The 21,748-nt window shown below is 52.8% G+C and overlaps 2 protein-coding genes and 1 long non-coding RNA gene across 4 annotated transcripts in view; 1 reads left to right on the forward strand and 2 right to left on the reverse strand.

Moving 5' to 3' along the window:
• Nucleotides 1-12: 12 nt before the first annotated feature.
• On the reverse strand, nt 13-8,631 carry ITPKA (inositol-trisphosphate 3-kinase A). The gene is made up of 7 exons (XM_023255475.2): nt 8,060-8,631; nt 2,014-2,110; nt 1,712-1,928; nt 1,376-1,580; nt 1,056-1,157; nt 715-786; nt 13-601 (listed from the first exon to the last, which is right to left on the reverse strand). The coding sequence occupies exons 1-7, from the start codon at nt 8,546-8,548 to the stop codon at nt 398-400; spliced, it is 1,386 nt and encodes a 461-aa protein (XP_023111243.1). The 5' UTR covers nt 8,549-8,631; the 3' UTR covers nt 13-397.
• Nucleotides 6,576-21,679, forward strand: LOC109500703. 2 transcript variants are annotated; one of them, XR_006599306.1, is made up of 5 exons: nt 6,576-7,235; nt 7,840-8,274; nt 8,753-9,855; nt 10,378-10,448; nt 21,455-21,679. It is a non-coding gene; the product is annotated as an uncharacterized LOC109500703 (long non-coding RNA). The 2 variants fall into 2 exon arrangements; XR_006599305.1 differs by having other exon boundaries at nt 8,753-10,448.
• RTF1 (RTF1 homolog, Paf1/RNA polymerase II complex component) overlaps nt 17,176-21,748 on the reverse strand; it is a 51,035-nt gene continuing 46,462 nt past the window's right edge. The window contains exons 15-18 of the mRNA XM_023255476.2: nt 21,245-21,322; nt 20,666-20,761; nt 19,619-19,730; nt 17,176-19,362 (exon numbers count right to left, since the gene is read on the reverse strand). Of these exons, the coding sequence (XP_023111244.1) occupies nt 19,256-19,362; nt 19,619-19,730; nt 20,666-20,761; nt 21,245-21,322 (393 nt within the window). The 3' untranslated portion in view covers nt 17,176-19,255. The remainder of the gene's footprint in view (nt 19,363-19,618; nt 19,731-20,665; nt 20,762-21,244; nt 21,323-21,748) is intronic.

Below are 21,748 nucleotides of genomic sequence, written 5' to 3' on the forward strand. Positions count from 1 at the left end.
AGTCACCAAAGCTGGTGTCTTTGAGTTTTATTGGCAAAGGCTGTCCATTGTAGTGTGGGAGGTTAGACCAATAGATCTAGTGTCTGCGAAATAAAATTCATTATCTGGCCTCTCTAGAGAGATATGCAGCCCCCTCAAGAGAGCTGGGCTGAGGAAGGAGGCCATTGTCCCAGCCAGCCTCCCTATCCCCCTCCCTGGGTTAATTAGTGCCATCGGTTCTGGGAACTCTGGGGCTTGTATGGGAGACAGCCCCCTGCTCGTGCAGTGCGTCCCATGGTGGTTGGCACTTGGCCTTCAGAACTGTGGGAACCTCCCGGCACCGCAGGGTTTCAGTCTCTGGCTGCATGCATGGTGTGGACACGGCCGCAGGTCCATCTGTCAGAACCAGGGCCCAGCCTCATCTCTCAGCCAGGCTGGCCAGGATGCTAATGAGATTGTCCAGCCCCAGCAAATAGCCGTCCTCGCGGTTGCCCTCCTCCCAGGGCCGCCGGTGGTCCAGGGTCTGGCCGTCGGGGAGGGGCGTGGTCTTGCCGAAGTCAATGAGCCACACACCGGCGCGATGGCAGTGATCGTGCACGAAGAGCAGCGAACTGCCGATCACCTGTCGAGCCCCACATGGTCAGGCCACGGCCCTTTCCTGGAGAAGCCCCCCATCCTAATCCTGCTGTAGCCCTCACAGGCCACAGCTCCCGCACCTGAGCCTACCCCTCTTACCTCGTGCCTCCTAAAGAACTCAGAGACCTCCAGGGTGTCCCGGATCTGCTGCAGGCGGTTCAGATACCTCCTCTGGAGAGAACAGGGTAGGAGAGGAAGGCAAATTAATTAAACACTAATTGAGCCTCTGCTAATATTAGGGGCCACGAAGCATACTTGGCTTGGCAAATACCGTGGTGAGGAAGACACAGGCCCCCAGGTGGGATAAATGCTACGATGGGGGGGGGGGGAGGAGGGGACGGGGAGCGGGTCACGGCAAGGGAGCTAAACCGGATGACCTAGGGGCACCCCTCGTTTTCAGGTTTCCCCGACACCCCAGGGTTCTAGGATCCGGCGCTCACCAGCACTTCCGCATCCCCTTGCACAAACTCCTCGAAGACACGAATCACCTGCTCCCGGCTTCGCGTCGTCTTGAAGTCGGTGCTGCAGGAGCCATCAGCTTTCTGAAGGAGATGGGACAGGAAGGGTCAGGGTCCCCGTGTCTCTCCTCAGCTCAAGGGGAGAGGATCAGACTAGAGCAGCAATACCTCCCAGGACGTTAGTTGCAGGGACGGCAGAAAGGCCGCCAGAGGGTGCCTCGTGGAACAGGGCAGATACCGCACGGCGGGGTTAGGGCTGAGGGAGGGACAGGGCTCTGCAAAGCGAAGCGGGACTGGCCCACCTTGATGCCTTCGATGCGGAAGCCCAGTGTGGTGCTGGAACTGATGCCTTCTCGCCACTGCATGTAGCGTGGCTTGGTGACCGCGCGCTGCGCGTGCTCCTCCTCGGTAGGAGCCGCCGGGTCTACCGCCAGCATCTTCTTGTACATGTCCTTCCGCAGCTTAGGCCGCTCGCGGGCTTTGGTCAGCTCCTCTTCCAGGTAAGTCCTGCGGAGGCGCGGGCAGCGGCGGGGCGTAAGACGGCGCACACCTGGACCCGGTCCAGCGCGGCTTTGGGCACCCGGTAGAGCGCTCATCCCCTCCCTGAGTGCGCGCCCAGCCAGGCATGACACGTGTACCTGACGCCCATCTTGCAGTCAAGTACGCAGGGCCCATCGAAGCCGTCGAGCAGGTCCTGTAACTGCAAGTAGCTCTCGCCGTCGCGCTCCACCACGCCGTGGAAGGCGGGCACGCAGCCGCGCAGCGCGTCCGCCATGAGCCGCGCCAGGCAGTAGCGCTCCGGCTCTGAGCTGCGCTTCAGGATCAGCCCGCTGGTGCCAGCCGCCTTGAAACTCCCTGCAGACTGGCACCAGTTAGCGCTGCCTGGTCCCTTCCTACTCCAGACACCCACCCACCTCACCGGCGCCTGCCCTGTGCTCACCCGTGTGCCCAGCCAGCTGCACCCAGGCATAGCGCCTCTTGAAAGGGCTCATGACGGGCAGATTCACCATGGTCCGAATCTTCTGCCAGTGGCTTTTCTGAAAGCGACACGGTCCAGTGTGCACGTTGGCGTCTCAGCAGTGCTTAAGCCCGCCCTCCTTTGGAATAGGGTCTCCTGCCCCAACCCACCGCAAGTAGCTAGGGCGCCACGGTTCACTCACTCACTGTCACTCACTCAGTCACTCAGTCACTCAGTCACTCAGTCACTCACTCACTCAAGGAAAGTTTATTGTGAGCCTATGTGGAGGACACTGAGATGGGCACAGGGTGATGGCAGATACCAGCTTATGGACTGTGCTGAAAACAGCCTTGAATTTAATGCCAAAGGGCTCAGGTTGGCACCCCACTCCTGCTGCTCTGAGCTGTGTGGGCAGGCTACTAAAGTGCTCTGTCAAGGATTTAGAACTTTCCTGAGCTTGAACATCACCTGATGGTCACCCCGGTTAAAAAATGCAGACGCTCAGGTCTGCCCCAGGGGGAAATTCTAAGTAGGTCTGGGTGGAGCCAAAAATTTGCATTTCTAACATTGCCTCAGGAGATTCTGGGGCCTGAGAAACAGGCCTCTGAGTGTCAGTTTCTTCATCTGTAAAATGGGGAAATAATCACTCTCCCTGGGTTGTTATGAGTAGTAAATGAGGCTTGAGTGTGACAGGCTCCATCCTCCCCAGCCCCATTCCTTGGCATGAAGCAGAAACTGGACAAATTTGGATTCTTGTTTCGTTCACTTTGGACCATTGGCTACTCTCATTTAGGGAGACAAACATGGAAACATACTTTTGCAAAGGCCCAGGACAGAGAGGCTAGCCTGGCAGGGCCTGGGAAAAGAATGGCTTAGGGCTCCCTGAGACCCTCTTGCTATTCCTGATGCCTTTTCACTCCTCACCAGTTGGCAAGGCTCGGGGCATCCTTGGTCTTGATCTAGACCCAGAAACCTGAGCCTTGAAAATGGGATGCAGAGCTGAGAGCCTATCATTTTAGATGAAACCGGGAAGGAAATGTAGATTTTGGTGTGCTTCTTGCCTCATGACCATGGCTTCTGGCCTCCACCCAATTCAGAGAGCAGCTCATACTCTGGACCTTTCCTTTTCCCACCCAAAACTCATCAGCCCTGTGTCCACCCTCTAAAGTACACAGGTTTGCTCATCCAAACTGTGTGTCTGCTGCCTCCTCGTAGGGGTACTTGCCTCAGAGGAGTTGCATATGTGTTGCAGGAGTTATAGGGCTGGAACACAGAAATACAGCCTCCCTGATCAGAGAGAGTTCCAAGAGGGAGAGGGAGAACTTGGCCTAAACAGGGGAAGTCTGCTGCTTTCCCATGGGGAGGAGATAGGGGTTAGTGACAGGGCACTGGAATCATGCGTTCTGTCACTTTTTAGCTGAGTGAACCAAAGTGAGGATTTCATCTGTGTGAGCCTGTTTCCTCTGGGAGGATAGAGCTGCTGCCATAACACGAGCCACCATTTACTGACCGCCTACTGCCTGCCAGGCGCTCCTCATCTTCCATCAGAAAGCACTGCTCCTACTTTCCTACTGAAGTCCCTACATGGCACACTAGGGTGTGATCACGTGTCCAACCCCCAGGGATCTGGGGGTGTAGCCAGAAGCAGCCCACTAGAAACATGACATCTCTTTCAAAACTCCTTTTTTTACTCTTTAAATACATGCAAGGTTTGCATTCTGCTGCATAATAAATCCAAGTTTTATTATAAAACTCTCCCACCTCCAAATCTTCAAGTAAAATTCCAGGAAGATGTATGCGCCATGTGTATTCAGTGGCACCGTCCTATACCCCCTTCTCCCACTCATGATTTTCAAATCATTCACATGCAAAGCAAGAGCATGGGGTGGTAGCATTATTGCCATTTTACAGAAGGAAATCAAGGCTCAGAGGAGTTAACATCCCCTCACTCCCTGCCTCCAGCCTCCCGGCTTCTGGCTGAAGTTCTCTACCAGCCCAACCTCCTCCCCCATGTCCCAATTACCCCATCAGTTTCCAAAATCCATTCTACCACCCCAATTGCCTTTGGGGGTCAAATGGGACCCTGCAGGAGAAAGAGCTTTGTGTAAGATGAAGCAATCTGCAGCCACAAGGTGGGCTGTCTGCTCTCTGGGGAAACACTGAGATCTGCCTGCAAACTCCTCTCTGTTGGCTGGACATCTCTGTCTTCATCCAAAGGAATGGGTGTAATGGTATGGTTTCAGGCAGCTTTAGGGGCCTACTGACAGAAGCTTGGGGACAGTGGGGCCAGAATGGACTTGGAGGGTATATCTAGTTCTGTAGCCACCCCAGGGGAAGAGGGAGCCAGCCCTGGGTTAGGTGAGATGGGAGAACCACACCATCCCTTCTTCTGGGATTTTGTGGGAGCAGTGAGTGGGGATGGAAGGTGGGAGGTGGGCCCAGAAGAAGATTTAGTGCCTGCAGTCCTGGGCTACTGTCACTTGATTGATGCATGATAACACAGCACTGATTTGCTTCCAAGCTGAGGTAAAATGGGGTCATCACCTATTCTCCTCCAATTTTGTGAGGATCATATCAGCCAAGAGTAGCAGCAACTAAGGCTGGTTCCAGCCATGCAGGTTACAAGGGGGTTTCATCTGAACCCTCCCAGCCACTTCCTGAGGTTGGTAGGACAGAATTTAGCTCCCCTGCCAGTGAGGGATATGCTCAAACACGGAAGGAGTCTATGCAAGTATCAATGAACTCACCACCATCCATCTTAGGGAGCTGCCTCCTCCAGGGAACATAATGCAGATAAAAATGCATGTATTCAAAAAGGCTCCTGAAGAGTCATTCTTTAGTGGGTGGGCGGGAATTTTGGCACATGAACAACAGCAAGGAAGATATTTTTGAGCAGGTAAGGCTTTTATTATATGGATATCAAAAGGCAGATTTGTTATTTCTAGCTGGAAACAGGGCCAAAGCCCCAACCTTGGGCCCAGCCTACCCTCCATAGAAGTCTGGGAAACCAACTCACACCCATAGGCTGCCTGGGCATCTTGGGGCAAAAAAAACCCAGGAGAGCTGATTATGTGAAAGAGTCTTTGAGGAAGTCACAGGGGCACCTTCTGATCCTCACCCCTGGGGCTAGACAGGGACCATCTCTCTCTGGGAAGGGTTTGGCTGGACATTAGCCTCAGACCCTCCTTTGTCCAAGCTCCATTTGGAAGCCCTGAGGACTCCTGCTTCTTACAGCACACCACATACTCATCCCCATTCTTCCTGACTCTGGCTCTGGCTCCCTACCTCCAGCCGTTCAGTCTTGGGCTGAAGCACTCTGCCAGCCCAACCCCCTCCTCATGTTCCCATTGCCCTATCAAACCAGCACTCCCTGTGGTGGTGGTGGTGGTGGTGGTGGTGGTGGTGGTGGTGGTGGTGGTGGTGGTGGTGGTAGTGGGAGCAATCAGTTTAAATTTATAAAATGATTTGCACTAAGGTATAAATGACCCACGACTTCACCCTCCCAGGGGCATTTGCTTTTTAAAAAGGAAGTCTGTTAACCTAAATTCTGCTCTATAATTAGTGAAAAGTGAAGTGTGGGAGTTCTGGGTCCAGGACAGGATGGCATCAAGGTCTCTTTACCCATCCTAGAGCACTGAAAGAGGAGAACCAAATGAACAGGAGCCAGATACCCTCCCTACAGCAACACCCCAAAACTGTTTTAAGAGGCAGGCAAGGCCTAAGAGGACAGTCGTGCTGGCTGCTCTTGGGGATAGGCCCCCAACTCCTCTCCCGATCTGTCTGGGTTTCTCTGCCCGTGACTTTTCCCTCTTCCAGAAGAAAGGCCCCAGGAAGGAGGCAGGCTGCCCAGTCCCAGGATAGTACCCTGCCGGGAGCCCAGCTCCAGGCTGTGGGCAGGCTGTGTGGTGCTCCTAGGAGCTGTGGAAAGATGTGTCAGGCAGAGGCAAAGTGGAGACTTTCAGGGCCGCCTCTTGCTTCCAGCTATACCATTATCTACCCATGCCCGAGTGTCAGGGCCTGGCAAGCTGGGAGCTCCCGAGCTCTGCTGCAGGACCCTTCTCCCGGCGCATCCTTCACCGTCAGCCAACCGATGGCCTCAGCTTCCTGACCGGGGAAGCCCTGAAGGCAGCCTAGGCGGGCACTCTGTGCCGCTCCCCGACCGGCCGTGAGGCAAAGTCCGCGCCTGGCCCTTCCACGCGGGCGCAGGCAGCCTCTGTCAACACCTACTGGCTTATCTGCCGCCGCCGTGGCTGTTTGCCTTCGGGGAGGCCCCGTTGGGCTGGGGGTTGGGAAGGCCTGGGAGACGCAGCCTTGGAGCTGTGAGGGCCCGCAGCGGCCATCTGCTCCAGCTCCTGGCTGCGCCGATAGAAGGCGAAGCTCGGCGAGGGAGAGGCCGGCCGAAGACGCCTAGGGCACAGCTGCAGCTGGTCTTCGGAGTCTTGACCCCAGGCGGCGTGCCTATGTTGCAGGCAGGATTGGGCCCCGGGCCCTCCTCCGACTGTAGGCGGAAGAGGGAAACGGGGGCGGAGGGCGGGGGGGGGGGGGGGGGGCTTCCCTCCTGGCGTCCTTTCTCCTGATCCCGCCTCTCAGCTGTCAGAGATCTGACCCGGGGAACGGTGCACCCAGAACTACTGCTCCGGATTTCGGAGGAGGTGGGAAAGGAGTCCTCTCACTGCCCCACATTCCACGGCTTTGGAGATTCCTCGATGGCACCCGCATCCCTCTGTGAGCCAGGGTTGTACTAGGAATGATCACGGATCAGGGAGGGGTATCCTTTTCATCCGCGGAGGAGAGAGGGACTCCCCGCACCCTACACCTGACTGCGGCGGGGTGTGTGCGTGTGTGTGCGTGTGTGCGCGTTTGTGTGTTCCTGCTCTATGAGACTTTTCCCTCTTGTACCTTACAAACCACGCTGCCTTCTGGAGAATGTACGTCTCAGCGGGTAACTGATTCACAGATCCACTGCAAGTCGTTACAGGGTCTCCTCCGCCTCATCCAGTCCGAACGAGCGGCGAAGCCCGGGTTCAGCAGGCAGAGGCCGCGCCTCAGGGCTCTCCCCACCGCGCCCAGTGTCCGCCGCTCTCACCGCCCTTCTGGGCAGGCTCGGAACCACCAGAGCCTGCGGGACGCCCTTCGCCTCTCCCTCCACTCCAGGGACACTTGCATAACGTGGATCTAGAGCAACTCCTTCGCGTTGACCGCGGGTAGTTATTTAAAGTATTTGGCCTTGGTTAAAACGAGGGGGTCAAGATGGCTATCCCGGGCGCCGCACACCCCTGAGGGGCAGGCATGGGAATGACTTCGCTGCACCCTGGCCGGGGTTATCTGAGGGTCAAACCTGGCACCGGAACAGCCAGGTTACCGGAGTAGGGACTAGCAGGCGGATCCCGCTTTTCAGCCTCAGTTTACCTCCTCCCGGCTTTCCTTAGGAGCAGGAAACCCGGGGAGGGCTGCGTCCCACTCCCTACCGGAGCCCCCAGCCCCAAGCCCCTCCCTTTTCTGCGTCCACATCTTGTGCGGGCGCCGGGAGCAGACGGCGGCGGTTCCCGAGCAGAGCCTGGAGCGCCTCTCCACTCCCACTCAGGAGAGGGAAACCGTGGCAACGGCGGGGGGTGGGGCCGCCGCGCGGGAGAGGGGGTGGGGAGAGAGGGAGACTCCTTCACCCCTCTCTCTTCGAGAGTTCGCGGGGCAAGACCAAGCCCCTCCGATCCCTCAGCCCCACTTCGCAGCCAGCAAGTCACGATCTCCACCTCCGCCCTACCCGGTGCTCGCGACCGGTCGCAGACTCCTCCTCCCTCTCTTTCTTAGACGCCCCAGGGCCCGGGCAGCGACCCGCAGGTGGAAGCCGGGTGAAAACTGCCAAGGAGGGAGGTCAGCCCAGCGCGTCCTTGAGAACCCCATGCTCCTGCTAAGCAGGACCCCAGGCGGAGGGAGCTTAGCGCAGAAGTCGGCGCTCAGCCAGCTCAGAGCTGGGTCCGCCGCACGCAGCCCCCGCGCCCCGCGCTGGCCCCGCCCCCGCGGCCCATACCTGACCCACGTCCTCGCTGGCTTCCAGCTGCACGTTGCCGCGGCTCCGGCTTTCGCTGTCGCTCAGCAGATCGTCCTCTGAGTCCTCGGGCAGCGACGAGGAGCCAGTAGAGGAGAGCGACGAGGTGGAGAGGCGGCGCGGCTGCTGCAGGTGTGAGGAGCCCACGGCCGGGAGCCAGCCACCCTCCGGCTCCGGTGGCCCCGGGCTGGTCGGGGGTATGTCCGGCTCCTCAGCTGTCACAGTCAGCTGCGGGATCACCGGGGCAGGGGGAGCCCGCGGAAGCCCGTTCGGGACCTGTCCCCCACGCCTTTTGGCCCCGCGGGCCCGGGGCTCCCCTGCGGCGGCGGCGGCAGCGACCGCCGCGCAGCGCGCCTCGAAGAGCAGGCGCAGCTCCCCGACACTCCGGCGCGGGGCCCGCTCCAACCCCGGGCTGCAGGGCCCCGCGCCCCCCGGCCGCGCCATGCTCGTCGGGCCCCCGGGCAGGGTCATTTCCCCGCACGCGAGCCTCAGCGAAGCCCACCAGCCCGCGGCGCAGCGAGGACTGGAGACGCTCAGCGCCCCCGGCGCGAGACTGCCCCGAGGCGGAGCCTGCGCGGCTGCCCGCCTGGGCCCCGCCTCGGCCGCGCCCCCCGCCCACTCCTTTCACTTTCAGAGAAAGCGCGGGCCTCCAAGGGCTCCCTGTTGCTCCTCCAGGTGACCGGGAAGCTCAGACCTCGTGGACACAAAGTCAGGGCCTGGCCTTCGCAGCCTCTCTGTCCCCGCTCTCGAAGAGACCGGAGGGGTCGCTCCGCCCCCGGGCCCTACTGCCTTGGAGCTGGTCCTGCTCTCGCTCTCCTACCCAGTCCCTCCGGCTCCTTTCCACGATCCATCCTGGGCCAAGGATTCCTGGTCTCCGGGCTTTCCTTCAGCATGGAATGCAAGGCCATCAGCTTCCTGGGGAAGCCTCACCCCAGGGCGTGCGCCCAAGTGGGGACTCTGTCCTGGGCAAGACCTGAGGCTTCTTCCCCCCAAGCTCCCCACTTCTCAGCTGGCAGAGAACAAGGTCAGGGGGGCGGGGCCTGAATCTCGCGGCGAGTCCTGGCGCAGTCCTGGGCAGCATCCCTTGGCTACTGGCTGGCAGGGGCTGTGCCCTTCTGACTCCTTTTTCTGTGGAATTCGGAGCGTGGAGTCTGCTGTGTGATCCTAAGCAAGTCATTTCACCTCCTTGAACTGTTGATTCTTTTCCGCAGGGTTGTCGTCTACCTCACAGAATTGCTAGGAGAATAAAATAAAATGAAGGATGTAAAATCTATACAATATGAGAATAGTTTTAGTGTGGGTGGTAGGAAGAGCCAGTCTCAGGTTCATCACACTCTAGATGTGATCGTTGACGTCTCTTCCCTTTGTAAATTTAGGGAAACCTCACCTGACCCAGAGTTGTGGCTGTGACAGGGTAAGAGAGCCACGACGCTGGCTCATCCGTGGCATCGTGGTGCAGTATTTGGCCGCTTCACAAGTTAGTGGTCGGCTGAACTGCAGGGCTGCTTTAAGTAGAGTTTGTATTTCACAGCATTTCTTGTCTTCCCCCAAAATGCCACCGGGGAGGATCCCTCCTCAGGTGCCTCGTGCCTCAGGATTGTTGGGGACCCTGTGGGGCAGGATGCCCCAGAAGGATTGCCTCTGATGCTGATGAAGGCCAAAAGAAGCTCCCCTTCCCCTCATCTCCCTTCAGCTAGATTCAAGGATGGCCCAGGAGGAGACAAAAGGAGGGTTCAGAGAGAGAAAATGGGAAGCTTCAGCAGAGCAAAAAGGAGAAGGTCCTGGGGGAATTGATGAAGAAAGTAAAAGTGTGGAAGGATGAGTGGAGGGGAAGGAGAGAAAGACGGAAATACAGGAGTTTGACTATTCAGAGAACCTGGGAAATCGCATGGCTACTTTCTGTGGGCACAGAGATCTAGAGGAGCCTGGGTGTGTGTGAAGGGTGTACTCTAGAGCTTGATGGCTCAAAAGCCATGTCTCCTGCACTCACTTCCCTCTTTCGGGGCTACCTTGGTCTCTGGTGGGACTGGTACTGCCCTCAGGGTAGGGGCAGGCTGGGGGCAAGCCCGGGATGGGGAGAGTCAACAAGGACTCGCCAGAACTGAAAAGGTGGGAGGGAAATGAGAGGAGGGAACGTGCACTGTGCACCTGTTAATGTTTGTGAGATATATATATATATATATATATATATATATATATATATATATATATATATAAACGACAATGTTGGAAGCACAAGCAAGCCAGGAGCTGGCTGCCAAGAGAAAACTCAAGGGCAATTCTTTTTCTTCTTCTATTAGGCACTTGTCCTAAGCCCAGAAACCAAAGAAGAGCTCTTTGCCATATTTTCCAAGTATCCCTCAGTGGAAAGGTAAGGACAAACTTGGGAATGGGTATTGAAATGAGAGCTAATTTCATAGACTTTTTAGAAAATGTTTATTTATTTAGAGAGAGGAGGGAGCAGAGAGAGAGGAAGAGAGAGAATCCCAAGCAGGCTCCCTGCTGTTAGCACGAAGCCCAATGCAGGGCTTGACCTCACAAACAATGAGATCATGACCGAGAGTCAGCAGCTGCTTAACCAACTGAGCCACTCAGGGGCCCCAATTTCATAGACTTTTAGAGTGGGAAGGACCTTTAGGTGCATCCTGTTCTCCTCAAAACACAGGAGAAGTAACAAAGGAGTTAAATGGCTCAACCCAGGAGGTTACAGTCTTTGCACAAGGCCACACAGCTAGTTGGTGGAAAAGCCAGAGAGTCTTGGCTAGATCCACTGACTTCTATTCCTGTGCCGTGCATACTTTCTTTTATTAGCATCTTATAGTTCAGTCTCTAGTTCCTTATCCGAGGAAGGCAGAGTCTGCCTCCACCTACTACAGGCAGAAAGCATAGGGGCACATACTGGGGCAGAGCCGGGGGTCCCGATATAGCAGTGGGACAAGGTCAGGGGGCTCTCATGTTGTCTTAGTTGAGCCAGGAATGACCTTTCAAATCCTGGAATCATGTTGTTTGTGCCTCAGTTTCCACAGTTCTTGAAGCTGTGAGTAGATGGCTATCCGTAGAGTGCTGTGGAGAAAATCAGACTACTATATAGATGGAGGAAAGGCCTCTTGTGTGTTGCAAAAATGGGAAACGGGGGCATAGAGGAATGTTGCAAGGTTTTGATGGACGTGAGGTGGCTAATCTGAGATAGGCCATGTGCGTCTCTCTGCCTTATTCACAAGGCCAGCTATGTGTCTGACGAGAAAACTGATCTCTCTTCTTCTGTGGCATCTCAGTTCAGGGATCCTCCTGTACCCTTGAGGCCTTCTCTCTAGAGTGTCTGAGTCTTCACTCCTCTCCATGGCTTTTGGGATTTATCAGGCCTGGGAGCTACATCCCTCCTAGGCAGTAAAGACAGTGGGCACAAAGCTGGGAAAGGGGGAGGCCTGGAAGATAGGGTGCGTGAGGTGAGGGTTTTCTGGAGGCTTGGTTTCATTCCCCAACCTGCCTTATTTAGCTCTGCCCCTCTCTCCCCACCCTGAGGGGCAGGAGTAAAGTCACTGCTCGCCATTCCCTGCCAGGCACAGGACTAATTTCTTCTTCCCAAGAGCCACAGGCAGGCCCTTTCACCTGAGGGAGAAAGGACAGAGCACTGCCTTTGCTTTGAGGGACCTTGAAAGCTTCCCCGGAGAAAGCAGAGCCTCTGTAGTGTGTGCATGTGTGTGTCTGTGTGTTGGGGGCAGGGTGGTGGCAAATCTTCCTCTGGACCAAGTGATACAGGTTCTTATTCTGGTCAACAACTCCTAGATGTGCTCTGTGAGACCTGGTGTCCTCCAAGGGACTTCCTGACCCCAAGATTCCAATATTTTGTGACAATACCTGTGATCCATTCATTGATTCACAGAGAAAACAAACTTCCCTTGAGCAGTTTCCTCAAACGAGGCACTGTGCTAGGTGAAAAGGATACAAGGAGTAGTTCCTATAATGACCTCCCTTCATTATATGGAATGGTGGTGTATCATTTTACATTGTCTTCTGGAGAAAGGAAACCAGAAAGGACCCATCAGAAAACAGGCCCCAGGGTGCTACATGGCTCTTTTTCCAAGGGGCTGTCACTAAGACCTTGCCCCTTCAGGGGCTCCATGCATCCCAACCATTCCCCATCCTGGTCAGTCTGGGGCCCATCTCTGCCCAGAACAAACTAGAGAGGGCGCTGGAGGGCTGGCCAAAGCCAGGGCCAATGGCAACTTGAGGGTGGGGTTAGAATTGGAGGTCTCCTTCCTCCTGGGAAGAGGAGTGAATGGCTGTTTTCAGCTGACAGCCCCAGACCCTTTTCTTTGAGAAGGTTTCTCTTCCTTCCCCATGCAATCTCTGACCTCATTATGGATAGACCTGATGGGAATATTCTGGGATTTCGAGCTAGGCTAGTTTAGCAGGGCTGGGGATCCAGCAGCCTTTGCTGACCCTTCACCATCTGAATCACTCTGGTTTAAAACAAACAAAATGTGTCACCGCGCCTGTGTATGCGCAATAAGAACATTTTCTCTCCTGACACACTTCAGAAACAAGGTTTCCCATCCCTCCCAGGAGCCTGTGTTCCTGTGGTTCTCCCTCCTCCCTCTCTTCATAACTCAGAACCCGCAGGATCTCTCCCGCGGCCTAGTGGAGGCAGAGGGGACCGAGAGCATATGAGGTCAGGGATGCGGCTGCCGGTCGGTCGAAGGAACTGCTCTGAGAATGCTGTGGGTGCCTGTCGGTCGGCCTCTGTCCCCGACGTCCCCCCCAGGACACCTCCCTGAATCTTGTGCCCAAGGGCGTGGGTGCCTCCCCTAATTCCATTGGTGACCTCTCTGCAGCCTGACTTCCACCCCTGGTGCTAGGCGGCCGACTCCATAAGGCATCCGGTGGTCGGACAAAAAGAGCCACCGGGAAGTCTCGCGCAGGCCCCAAGACGCGGGTGTTGAAAGCCGAGGCCCCGCTCCCAAATCCGGGATGTCGCCGGGAAGCGCATCCTGCTGGCGTCCACGGCTGGAGGTGCGCGCGCACGTGCGGGCAGCCGGCCCCAGTGGGCGAGCCCAAGTCAAGGGTGTTGGCTCGTCCGGGCTGGGCGGCACACTAGCCCTGGGGTGAACGGGCCTACCTGCCGCAGCCGCGTTTCTCGCTGCCTTTGGTCGACCCCAAAGGACTGGGCGCTGCGGTCCGGGGACAGGATGGGAGGGACAGGTGGGACCGAATGCCCCAGAACGCGTCGGCTCCGCTGGATATCCGCTTGCCCCCCTTCCCTCCACCACATTTACTGGGCGTTACCGAAGTGCCAGGTGGCGCTGGGTGCTGCGGATATGCGGCAGACCCAAGTAGCTAACAGGCTCAGGGTGGGGACTCATAAATTATTACCTGGTGAGTGCTGCCCTACATTACCTGGTGAGTGCTGCTCTAGGGAGAGCCAGTAGAAGGTGCTCCCAAACCAGATTGGGAGGGGAGATCAAGGAAGGCTTCCAGGAGGAGGTGACCTTTCGGCTGAGCTCTGTAGGGTGAGGAGGTGTTCTCCAAGGAAAATCAGTGGAGATAGACCAGTGCATTCCAGGTTAGAGGTGAATGTGTCTGCGGCTGAGCAAGACCTGGTCTCCACCTACACTTTTTTTTTTTCTTTTTTAATAGTTTATTGTCAAGTTAACTAACATACAGTGTATACAGTGTAGTTTTGGCTTCGGGAATAGATTCCTGTGATTCATCACTTACATACAACACCCAGTGCTCATCCCAACAAGTGCCCTCCTCAATGCCCATCACCCATTTTCCCAGCCTCCCCCCAACCTCTTCCACCCATCAACCCTCAGTTTATTCTCTGTATTTAAGAGCATCTTATGGTTTGCCTCCCTCTCTGTTAACTTATTTTTCCTTCCCTTCCCCTATGGTCTTCAGTTAAGTTTCTCAAATTCCACATATGAGTGGAAACATGTATCTGTCTTTCTCTGACTTATTTCACTTAACAAAATACACTTCAGTTCTATCCACATTGTTGCAAATGGCAAGATCTCATTCTTTTTCATCAGGGGTAGTATTCCATTGTGTGTATGTATGTATATATACATACCACATCTTCTTTATCCATTCATCAGTTGATGGACATTTGGGCTCTTTCCATAATGTGGCTATTGTTTATAGCGCTGCTATAAACTTTGGGATACTTGTGCCCATATGAATCAGCACTCTTGTATCCTTTGGATAAATTTCTAGTAGTGCTATTGCTGGGCCGTAGTGTAGTTCTATTTTTAATTTTTTTTTTTTTTTTGAGGAACCTCTACACTGTTTTCCAGAGGGGCTGCACCAGTTTGCATTCCCACCAAAGTGCAAGAGGGTTCCCCTTTCTCCACACCCTTGCCAACATCTGTTGCTTCCTGAGTTGTTAATTTTAGCCACTAGGACCAGTGTGAGGTATCTCAATGTGATTTTGATTTGTATTTCCCTGATGACGCGATGAGCAATGTTGAGCATCTTTTCATGTGTCTGTTCTGCATGCACTTTTCAAACCAGGGTCACTGACAGCTGAAAAAGAAAAAAAATTCCTTTGATATTTTAAAGAAGGCATCGAGATAGTCCTTGTGGGAAAGATCAGAACATTTTCTTAGTCATCTTTACACATATTTTCCAGTTTGGTACTGCTTGTATGTTTTAATTACTCTTGGTGGTGGTGAGTAGGTCAAGCCTCACAATCTTTGAGATTGCTGGGGTGGTGGTGAGGTGGGAGTCTTCTGAGCCACTTTCAGACTGTCCATTCTGGAGAGAACATAAGCAGCAAGGGCAGGCCAAAAAGCAGCTCTGCTTCCCTGGACTTTCCCCAGACCCGCTCCAGTGCCCACGCTCGTAATCTCAGCCTGAAAGCAGAGTTTCTTGACCCTGGAGGTGGTTGCTGCCAGGAGTTCCTGAACGAAGCGCTTCAGCTTCTGGAGGCTCCGCTGCCCCCCACTCTGCCTGGTTTCCTACAGCTTCCACCTTGTCCCTCAACTCACTGCCCACTCTATCCCAACCCCCCGCCCCCGCCACTCTGCCCCTGAAGTCTCTCCTCCCGAGAACAGTGGCCTCTGCTCTAACAACAGCATTATTGAACCCCTTCTGGGGAAAGGTACACTTAATCTTTAAGACCACTCTGACAGATCTTACGTTGTAAAGATGGGAGATTTGTGGCTCAGGGGAGTTAACTAGCTCAGGCCTGGGTAGTAAGCGGCAGAGCAGAGATAGGAACCCTGTACCGAGCCTGCAGTGTCCTGTGGCTCCTGGCTCTCCTTTGGGTCCAGAGCACCGTCTGGAATCCCTAGATGTGCCTATGCTGCGGTAGCTGAGCCCCCACGCAGAGCCAAGAAACTCCAGCTCCAGGTTCTGCTCAGCCAGGACTGGGGCTGGCCTGGGGAACCCTGCAGAGAAGGCAGGCTACCCCCTTGGCCCTCTTTTAGTGCTGCTGTTCCCTCCAGCCCCCCAACACTTTCCTCCTCAAGGGAGCTCAGAGGCCCTCAGTGGTCAGTGAAGTCCCGCAAAAACTCCATGCTGGAGGTTGATGGTTTCCTAGTTCCCAAGAGGTGCTGGACACTGCCACCCAGGATTACCCAAGGAAAGCTGCCCACACCAAGGCCAGAAGATGAAGTTGACTGGCCCTGCACCTCTTGCCCTTCCACATCTCTCTGCCTATGGCAGCTTCCTTTCTGCTCTCAGGTATGCCTGCCCCAAGGCATTGCATCCTGGGAGACGCAGGGCTGTTTTCTGCTCAGAATCCCTGCTCTCTAGGGCCTAGCCAGCCCACTGCTGCCAGCACTCAGGTAGTGGGAGTGTTGATGAGTTGGGAGAAAACCTCATTGGGCACAGCTGCTGGGCGAGCCCTCTCCAGGTGGGTACTGGGACCCACCTCTCCCAGTACCAGAGGCAGGCTTGGACTGGGATCCTACCATTGTCACCTCACACCTCCCCATCTATAAAGGGAAATAGATGATCCAGGATTTTGCTTCCTAAAGCATGGCCAGAAAGTTTTGAGACACATCCTCAGCGAATGAGGGAGTGGAGGCGTTCCAGATCTCCCTAGCTTGGGGGAATCGATGAAAGGCTATCAGTATTTTCTCCATGGTCACCAGTCCCTGGGTTCCCTCTGCACACTCATGATAGGCAGGAGACAGCGTAGCAAAGGCCAACTGAAAGCTTGGAAGCACCAGCCTCTCACTAGGGCTAGGCAGTGTTATCAGGGCCCTACCTAGTTCTGTTAAAGGTTGCTGGTATCTTCCAAGATAGGAAGTAAACCAGGCCAAGTGGAGGGCTCCCTGGCTGTTGACAACTACCATACTAGAGAAGCTTCTGGGTAACCAGGTTGCTAAAGAGTTGAAAGCAGTCACTTTCACTTTTGGGGGGTGTTAGGCTAAGAGAAGGGGAAGGAGGGAAACCAAGCAAAAGAGAGGCTTTCTTGGACTTTGAAAACATGACTTTGAGAGTTGCCACTGAGGATGCAATCCTTGGATTAATTCCGATCCCCTTGTTAAAACAGGGTGTAAAGTTTATTTACAATTATCTGTACAGTTTGAGTGACAGCTCGGGACTTCACAGAAACAGAACAAAAGCATTCTTTCTGAAGGGAAGTTGCAGGCAGACTTTCCCTGCACCTGTCAGAAGCAAGACAGACAAACAGACCTATACATCATGAGCCAGGCATATGGACATTGGCCTTTTTGCCTCTTGGAAGGAAGTGAAAAATGTGTTAAACAGCCTTAGGTGCCGCACCCTTCAACACTGAAACCACATGGAGTGGGGGAGGTGTGGAGTAGGGAGCCATGGCAGCAACTCCCCAGCGTAAGAAATACCTCAAGTGAACAGCCAAGAAGCCCAGCTGGGGGTGGGGGTGTGGGGGCTGTGGAGGAGGGGTGTGTGATAAAGCCAACATCTTCTGCCTGGTCAAGATCTTGGTTCAGAGGCCCTGCCTCAGTGGAGATTGGAGACAAATTCTCAGTCCTGATTCCAATCACCAAGGAGACGACTCAGGTGATAAGTTGGTTGGCTTCTCTCCTCGCTGTGTTTTGGCATCTCAGAACGGAACTTTTGGCAGCTGTGTGTGGGGAGGTAGTGGCAAAGTGGCTACAGTGTGATGCAGTTTTAATAAAAATTTTATTACACAGCCATAATGTAATCGACACTTCTCCAAATCCAAATGATACTAAATACAGATCTACATGGTGGATCAGAATGACTCCAGCAAATTATATGGATTCTATAATTTCATGTCTTTTAAAACCAGAAAGAAAAAACAGTCCAGGTTTGTCATGATAGGAGAGGTCCCAGCAGCTTCCAGGGCTCTGCTGGAGTCTGGGCAATGTTTAGCAGTCTGTGATTCCACATTTACACAACAGTCTATAAAGGGTTTCGGTCAATGGACTATTCAAGTATATATGATTTTAATGAGTCCATTGCCCACCTTAGCCCAACCGAACTGCGTCACAGCTACCACAGAGCTATGTTACAGTCACAGTTTACCAATTTTACAGTCACAATACTTTTAAAAAACCATCCATTGCTGTTTTTTTAAAATAAAAAAAGTGTAAACTAAGTTAAAGCAACACCGAGGCTCTACTAAACCCAGAAGAGTCACCAAGTTCATTTTGTATGTTTAAATACAACGTAAGTCCATGATTTCCCATCATCCCACTTCCTTACAGAAAAGTAGGGTGATGAAGTACAAAGCAGAGCTTCTAAATTCCTCTCCCTCTTGTGGGACTCAGCAGCTCTCAGCTGTTTCTTTAGCTTAGTTCTTGGTATATATAGTCAGCTGTACTTTGTTCTGAAAAGATTTGTTAAATGCCACTTTTATTTACACTTGGAGCTTTACACCTGAGAATGATTATCAAGCAGTCAGCTTATCTCTTTTCAAACATTTCATAAAGACATACACACTTCTTTGCTGGCCTCACCCTAGCTGCACAACAATATATATGCTTACCATATATATATGTATACACACACACAAAACTGCACATGCTTGTAACATTTGCAACCTAAATCTTTTTGTGTTCGTTCTCTCCACATTCACGTTGAATACTTTCTCTTAAAAAACAAAACATTATTCTTTCCGAAAGAGCAAAACAGAATCACTAGGAAGAGACAAGAACATGGGGTGGGAAAAAGACACTCTATGTTCAGCCGAGAAGCTGTAGGCTGTACCCATGGGTTGAGCAAGACACCTGCACTGCCTTCTCTGCTACCTGGCCGTGGGCTTCCCTCCCACCTGCCAGGACACAGCCTACAGGGCAGGGGGCAAAGTGGGGTGTTTTCTCTGAGGTGGGGGAGGTGGGGGGGGGGAGAGGATGTGGGGGAGGGTATGTTACACAGCTACAGCAGTCAGGCCTGTTTAGTAAGAAGAATCACATTTAATGAGTTTCTTTCTTGCAGTTTCAGATGCTCATGTACAGCTGAAAAAAATCTGAAACAGCTATAGACCCATGACAGACCGATACAAAGAGTACTGCATTTTAAAAAAATGATAAAAAAATCCACGCACTTACAGACACACACAAACACACACGTACGTACGTATACACACACACACACACACACTCTCTCTCTCTCTCTCTCTCTCAAACATCCCCCCCTCCCTCCCCACAAATGTACACTTTTTGGAAACTAAATTGGATTTGAAAACCTCTCTTCTGCAGAGATGGGAAGAAGAGAAAGATGAGGAGAGAGGGAGGAGGGCTGCAGGTGCCCAGTCCCCACTCCCTCCACAAGTGTCCGGTGCCAAATGTTCAATGGTTGGGTCCAAGGCAGCCCGCGGAGGAGGCCGCCCAGTGCTGCTGCTGTCGCCCCCAGGGGCTACAGCAAGAATCCCAGCTCCACGCTAATACTGAATGTGTGCAGAGTGGCCAATGAACTGTGCTGGTTTTTTTTTTTTTTTTTTAAAAAAAAAAAAAAAGGCAAACACAAATCTAAAGACATGGATAAAACCCAAGAGAGCCCAGGCCCACACTGGGTGAGAGGCCTGGGGGGTTGGTGGGAGATGGTGCAGACAAGGGAGGTCTATACAGCAAATGGTTTATATTACAGATGACTGGCAGTTTAGAGTCTCTTCCCAGTTCTACTGCTGCTCCAGCCCAAAGAGGGCAAATCAAAGGAAAAGAGGAAAGGTGGGACACTGTGATGGGGCATGCAGGGTCAGAAGCAGCAGGCTGGGTGCGCTCAAATAAGCCCTCGCCGTTTTTTGTAGTCTTCCAAGTTTAGAGATCTCCTTGGAGCCCCATCTTTGGCTGGTGGAGCCTTGGAGGTGATGGCCAAAGCCTTTGACTCTGTGGGAAAGAAGAGCAAATTGGCATCTGAGGCGCCTATGAAGTCCTTTGAGTCTCCTGCTTCACTCCTTCCAGTCGGGTTGACTGTCCCTGCTCCCTCTCAAAACATGCCCACAGCCCCGCTGACTCTGGCCTCTATAAATAATGATGAGCAGACACCTGCACTTCTTCCCTAAAATCAGGCCTCCCCACTGACCGAGAGAGCCATGTCGCCATCTGGTCCTCAGCCATCACCACTCCCCCCACCTGTACCTACCTGAGCTGGGAACTTGTAAATCAATCTTCACATCGAAATCATGTACTTTGAACAAATCTTCTGAGAGGTCACTGGCTGACTTAGAATTCAAATCTTTATCCTTTCCCTGACCCTGCAATGTGAAGAGAAAAACTAACTATAAAAGCATAAATACAAGAGGACTTCAAGAAGCAGCGGTCACTAATAGTAAAAAAAAAAAAAAAAAAAAGCTAAGGCCCTTTTCTGATTCCTTCCCTCAGAGGGAGGACAGGAGAGGCCATTAAGGTGGTTTCTTTTCTGAAGCCTGAAAGAGGAGAGGGAAGGCTCATGTCTGTGGTGTGGGGCAGAAAGGGTGGGCTTAAGACAATAAGTTACTTTCTGACCCAAGGTTTCAGGAATTCCTGGGACAGTGTGGACTCCACAGGAAAAGACCTAACTTAGGCAAAAATCTGCTTCTAAATTGGCAGTTTCTCTACTTAACATTCTAGTTTTCTTTTTTTAAAAATTTCTTTGAAGTTTATTTATTTTGAGAGAGCGAGCCAGTGTGAGAGGGGCAGAGAGAGAGAGGGAAAGAAAGAATCCCAAGCAGGCTCCACACTATGAGCCTGGAGTCCAACTCAGGGCTTGAACTCATGAACCATTACATCATGATCTGAGCCGAAACCAAGACTTGCACGCTTAACCAACTGAGCCATCCAGGTGCCCCTGACATTCAGTTTTCAAAGAGCTTTCACCTTTACAACGGTCTGATGCTTATGTGTCATCAGTTCCTCCTAGCACCCTGCGGAGCAGCAGGATAGAGAGTATTATCCCCATTCTACATAGGAGAAAATGTGGCTCAGAGGGCTAGATGTCAGTTGCCTAAAGCTGTAATCAAGGCCTTAGTTAAGCAGTGGTGTTGGGTTTAGCACTTAGGTTGTCTGGCTAAAATTCAGTAGCTGTTTATTACATTTGTAAACAATCAGGACGGGGAAAGGGCTGCAAGTGAAAGGCTATGTTCCTCCAGGTGGGAGAGATCAGGCCTCAACGAAGCCACGCGTCTAGGCCACAGGAGAGTGCTGCACTTGCCTTGCTCATTTCCTTTGGAGCATCTGGTAACACTCCAGAACCGTATTTTGCATTCAGCTGGGCCAATATGGCAGCTTGAACAGCCGGGTCTCTGGACTGAGAGAGAAAATCAAGTTATTTTAGAGATTTAACGCTCACACAGTCCTACCCGCCGACCACCACTAACATCACAAGCACCACAGTGGACCCATCAGCAGCTCAGTGGGGTTTTCCTCAAGGCAGCAAAAAAGAGGCAATTAAAAGCTTTGAAGCCCAGCCCAGGCCAGCCTGGCCCTAGGTGGCCCAGCCCACACATTCCTAACGTCTGCCACATTGGTAAACCCACCCTGCCAAAGGAGGGGTTAGTCCAGACGTTTCTACAAATCCATGCCAGGTTTTCACTACCTATATGTCCTATAGCAAGACTAAAAAAAAAAAAAAAAAAAAAAAAAAAAAGAGATAGCCAGACCCAAGAGTTTGAGGCAAGCAAATCCCACTAAGACAACATTATTTTTAACTTCCTTATTAATCTCCTAATGGAATTCATTTTATGTCCTAGAATCTAGGTCCTGACTAAAAACGTCCTCTTTAGGCACTCACATTAGAAACGATGGTAGGTTTGCACTGCCGCCTGGTAAAGGGATCCATCTGTTGGTTTTTCATGTTGTGACTTTCAGCCTGAAACAGAGAGCATGCGTTACAGAACTGCGTCTCTTTCCTCGCCTTCACTTATCCTAGCTTACACATACGTAACAGTCTTTGCAAGAGCTTAAAAGAGTCAAAGTCATGTATCATCCTCTTCTCTTCAAGAACCCCAGACCAGATATGGGAGCAACAACAAAAGAACAAAACTGGAAACCGAGAAAGACGAATACCTGTGGAGCAGAATCTATGGGATGGGGAGGGATAAGAAGGGCAGAAGACTGCTGCTTTTCACTATAAATCACTACGTCTTACGGGTCTATGTGTGCACACAAACACGTGGATGTGAAGAGTACATGTTACTTCAATAATTAAAAAAATTAACTGGAGCAAGATGTATAGAAGATTTCATATCATTTTATTAATTAAAATGGTCTTCAGTGATCCAAATAAAGTTGTTTA

This window comes from Felis catus, chromosome B3 (assembly GCF_018350175.1).
Source record: "Felis catus isolate Fca126 chromosome B3, F.catus_Fca126_mat1.0, whole genome shotgun sequence".
In the NCBI taxonomy this organism is placed as follows: Eukaryota; Metazoa; Chordata; class Mammalia; order Carnivora; family Felidae; genus Felis; species Felis catus.

Excerpts from the sequence above, each read along its gene's own strand:
- ITPKA (XM_023255475.2), bottom strand. The coding sequence starts at position 8,548 with ATGACCCTGCCCGGGGGCCCGACGAGCATGGCGCGGCCGGGGGGCGCG. Across the intron at positions 1,581-1,711 it reads GACTGCAAGATGGGCGTCAG|GACTTACCTGGAAGAGGAGC; the intron begins GTACACGTGTCA and ends GCGCCTCCGCAG. Across the intron at positions 1,158-1,375 it reads TCCGCATCGAAGGCATCAAG|AAAGCTGATGGCTCCTGCAG; the intron begins GTGGGCCAGTCC and ends CATCTCCTTCAG.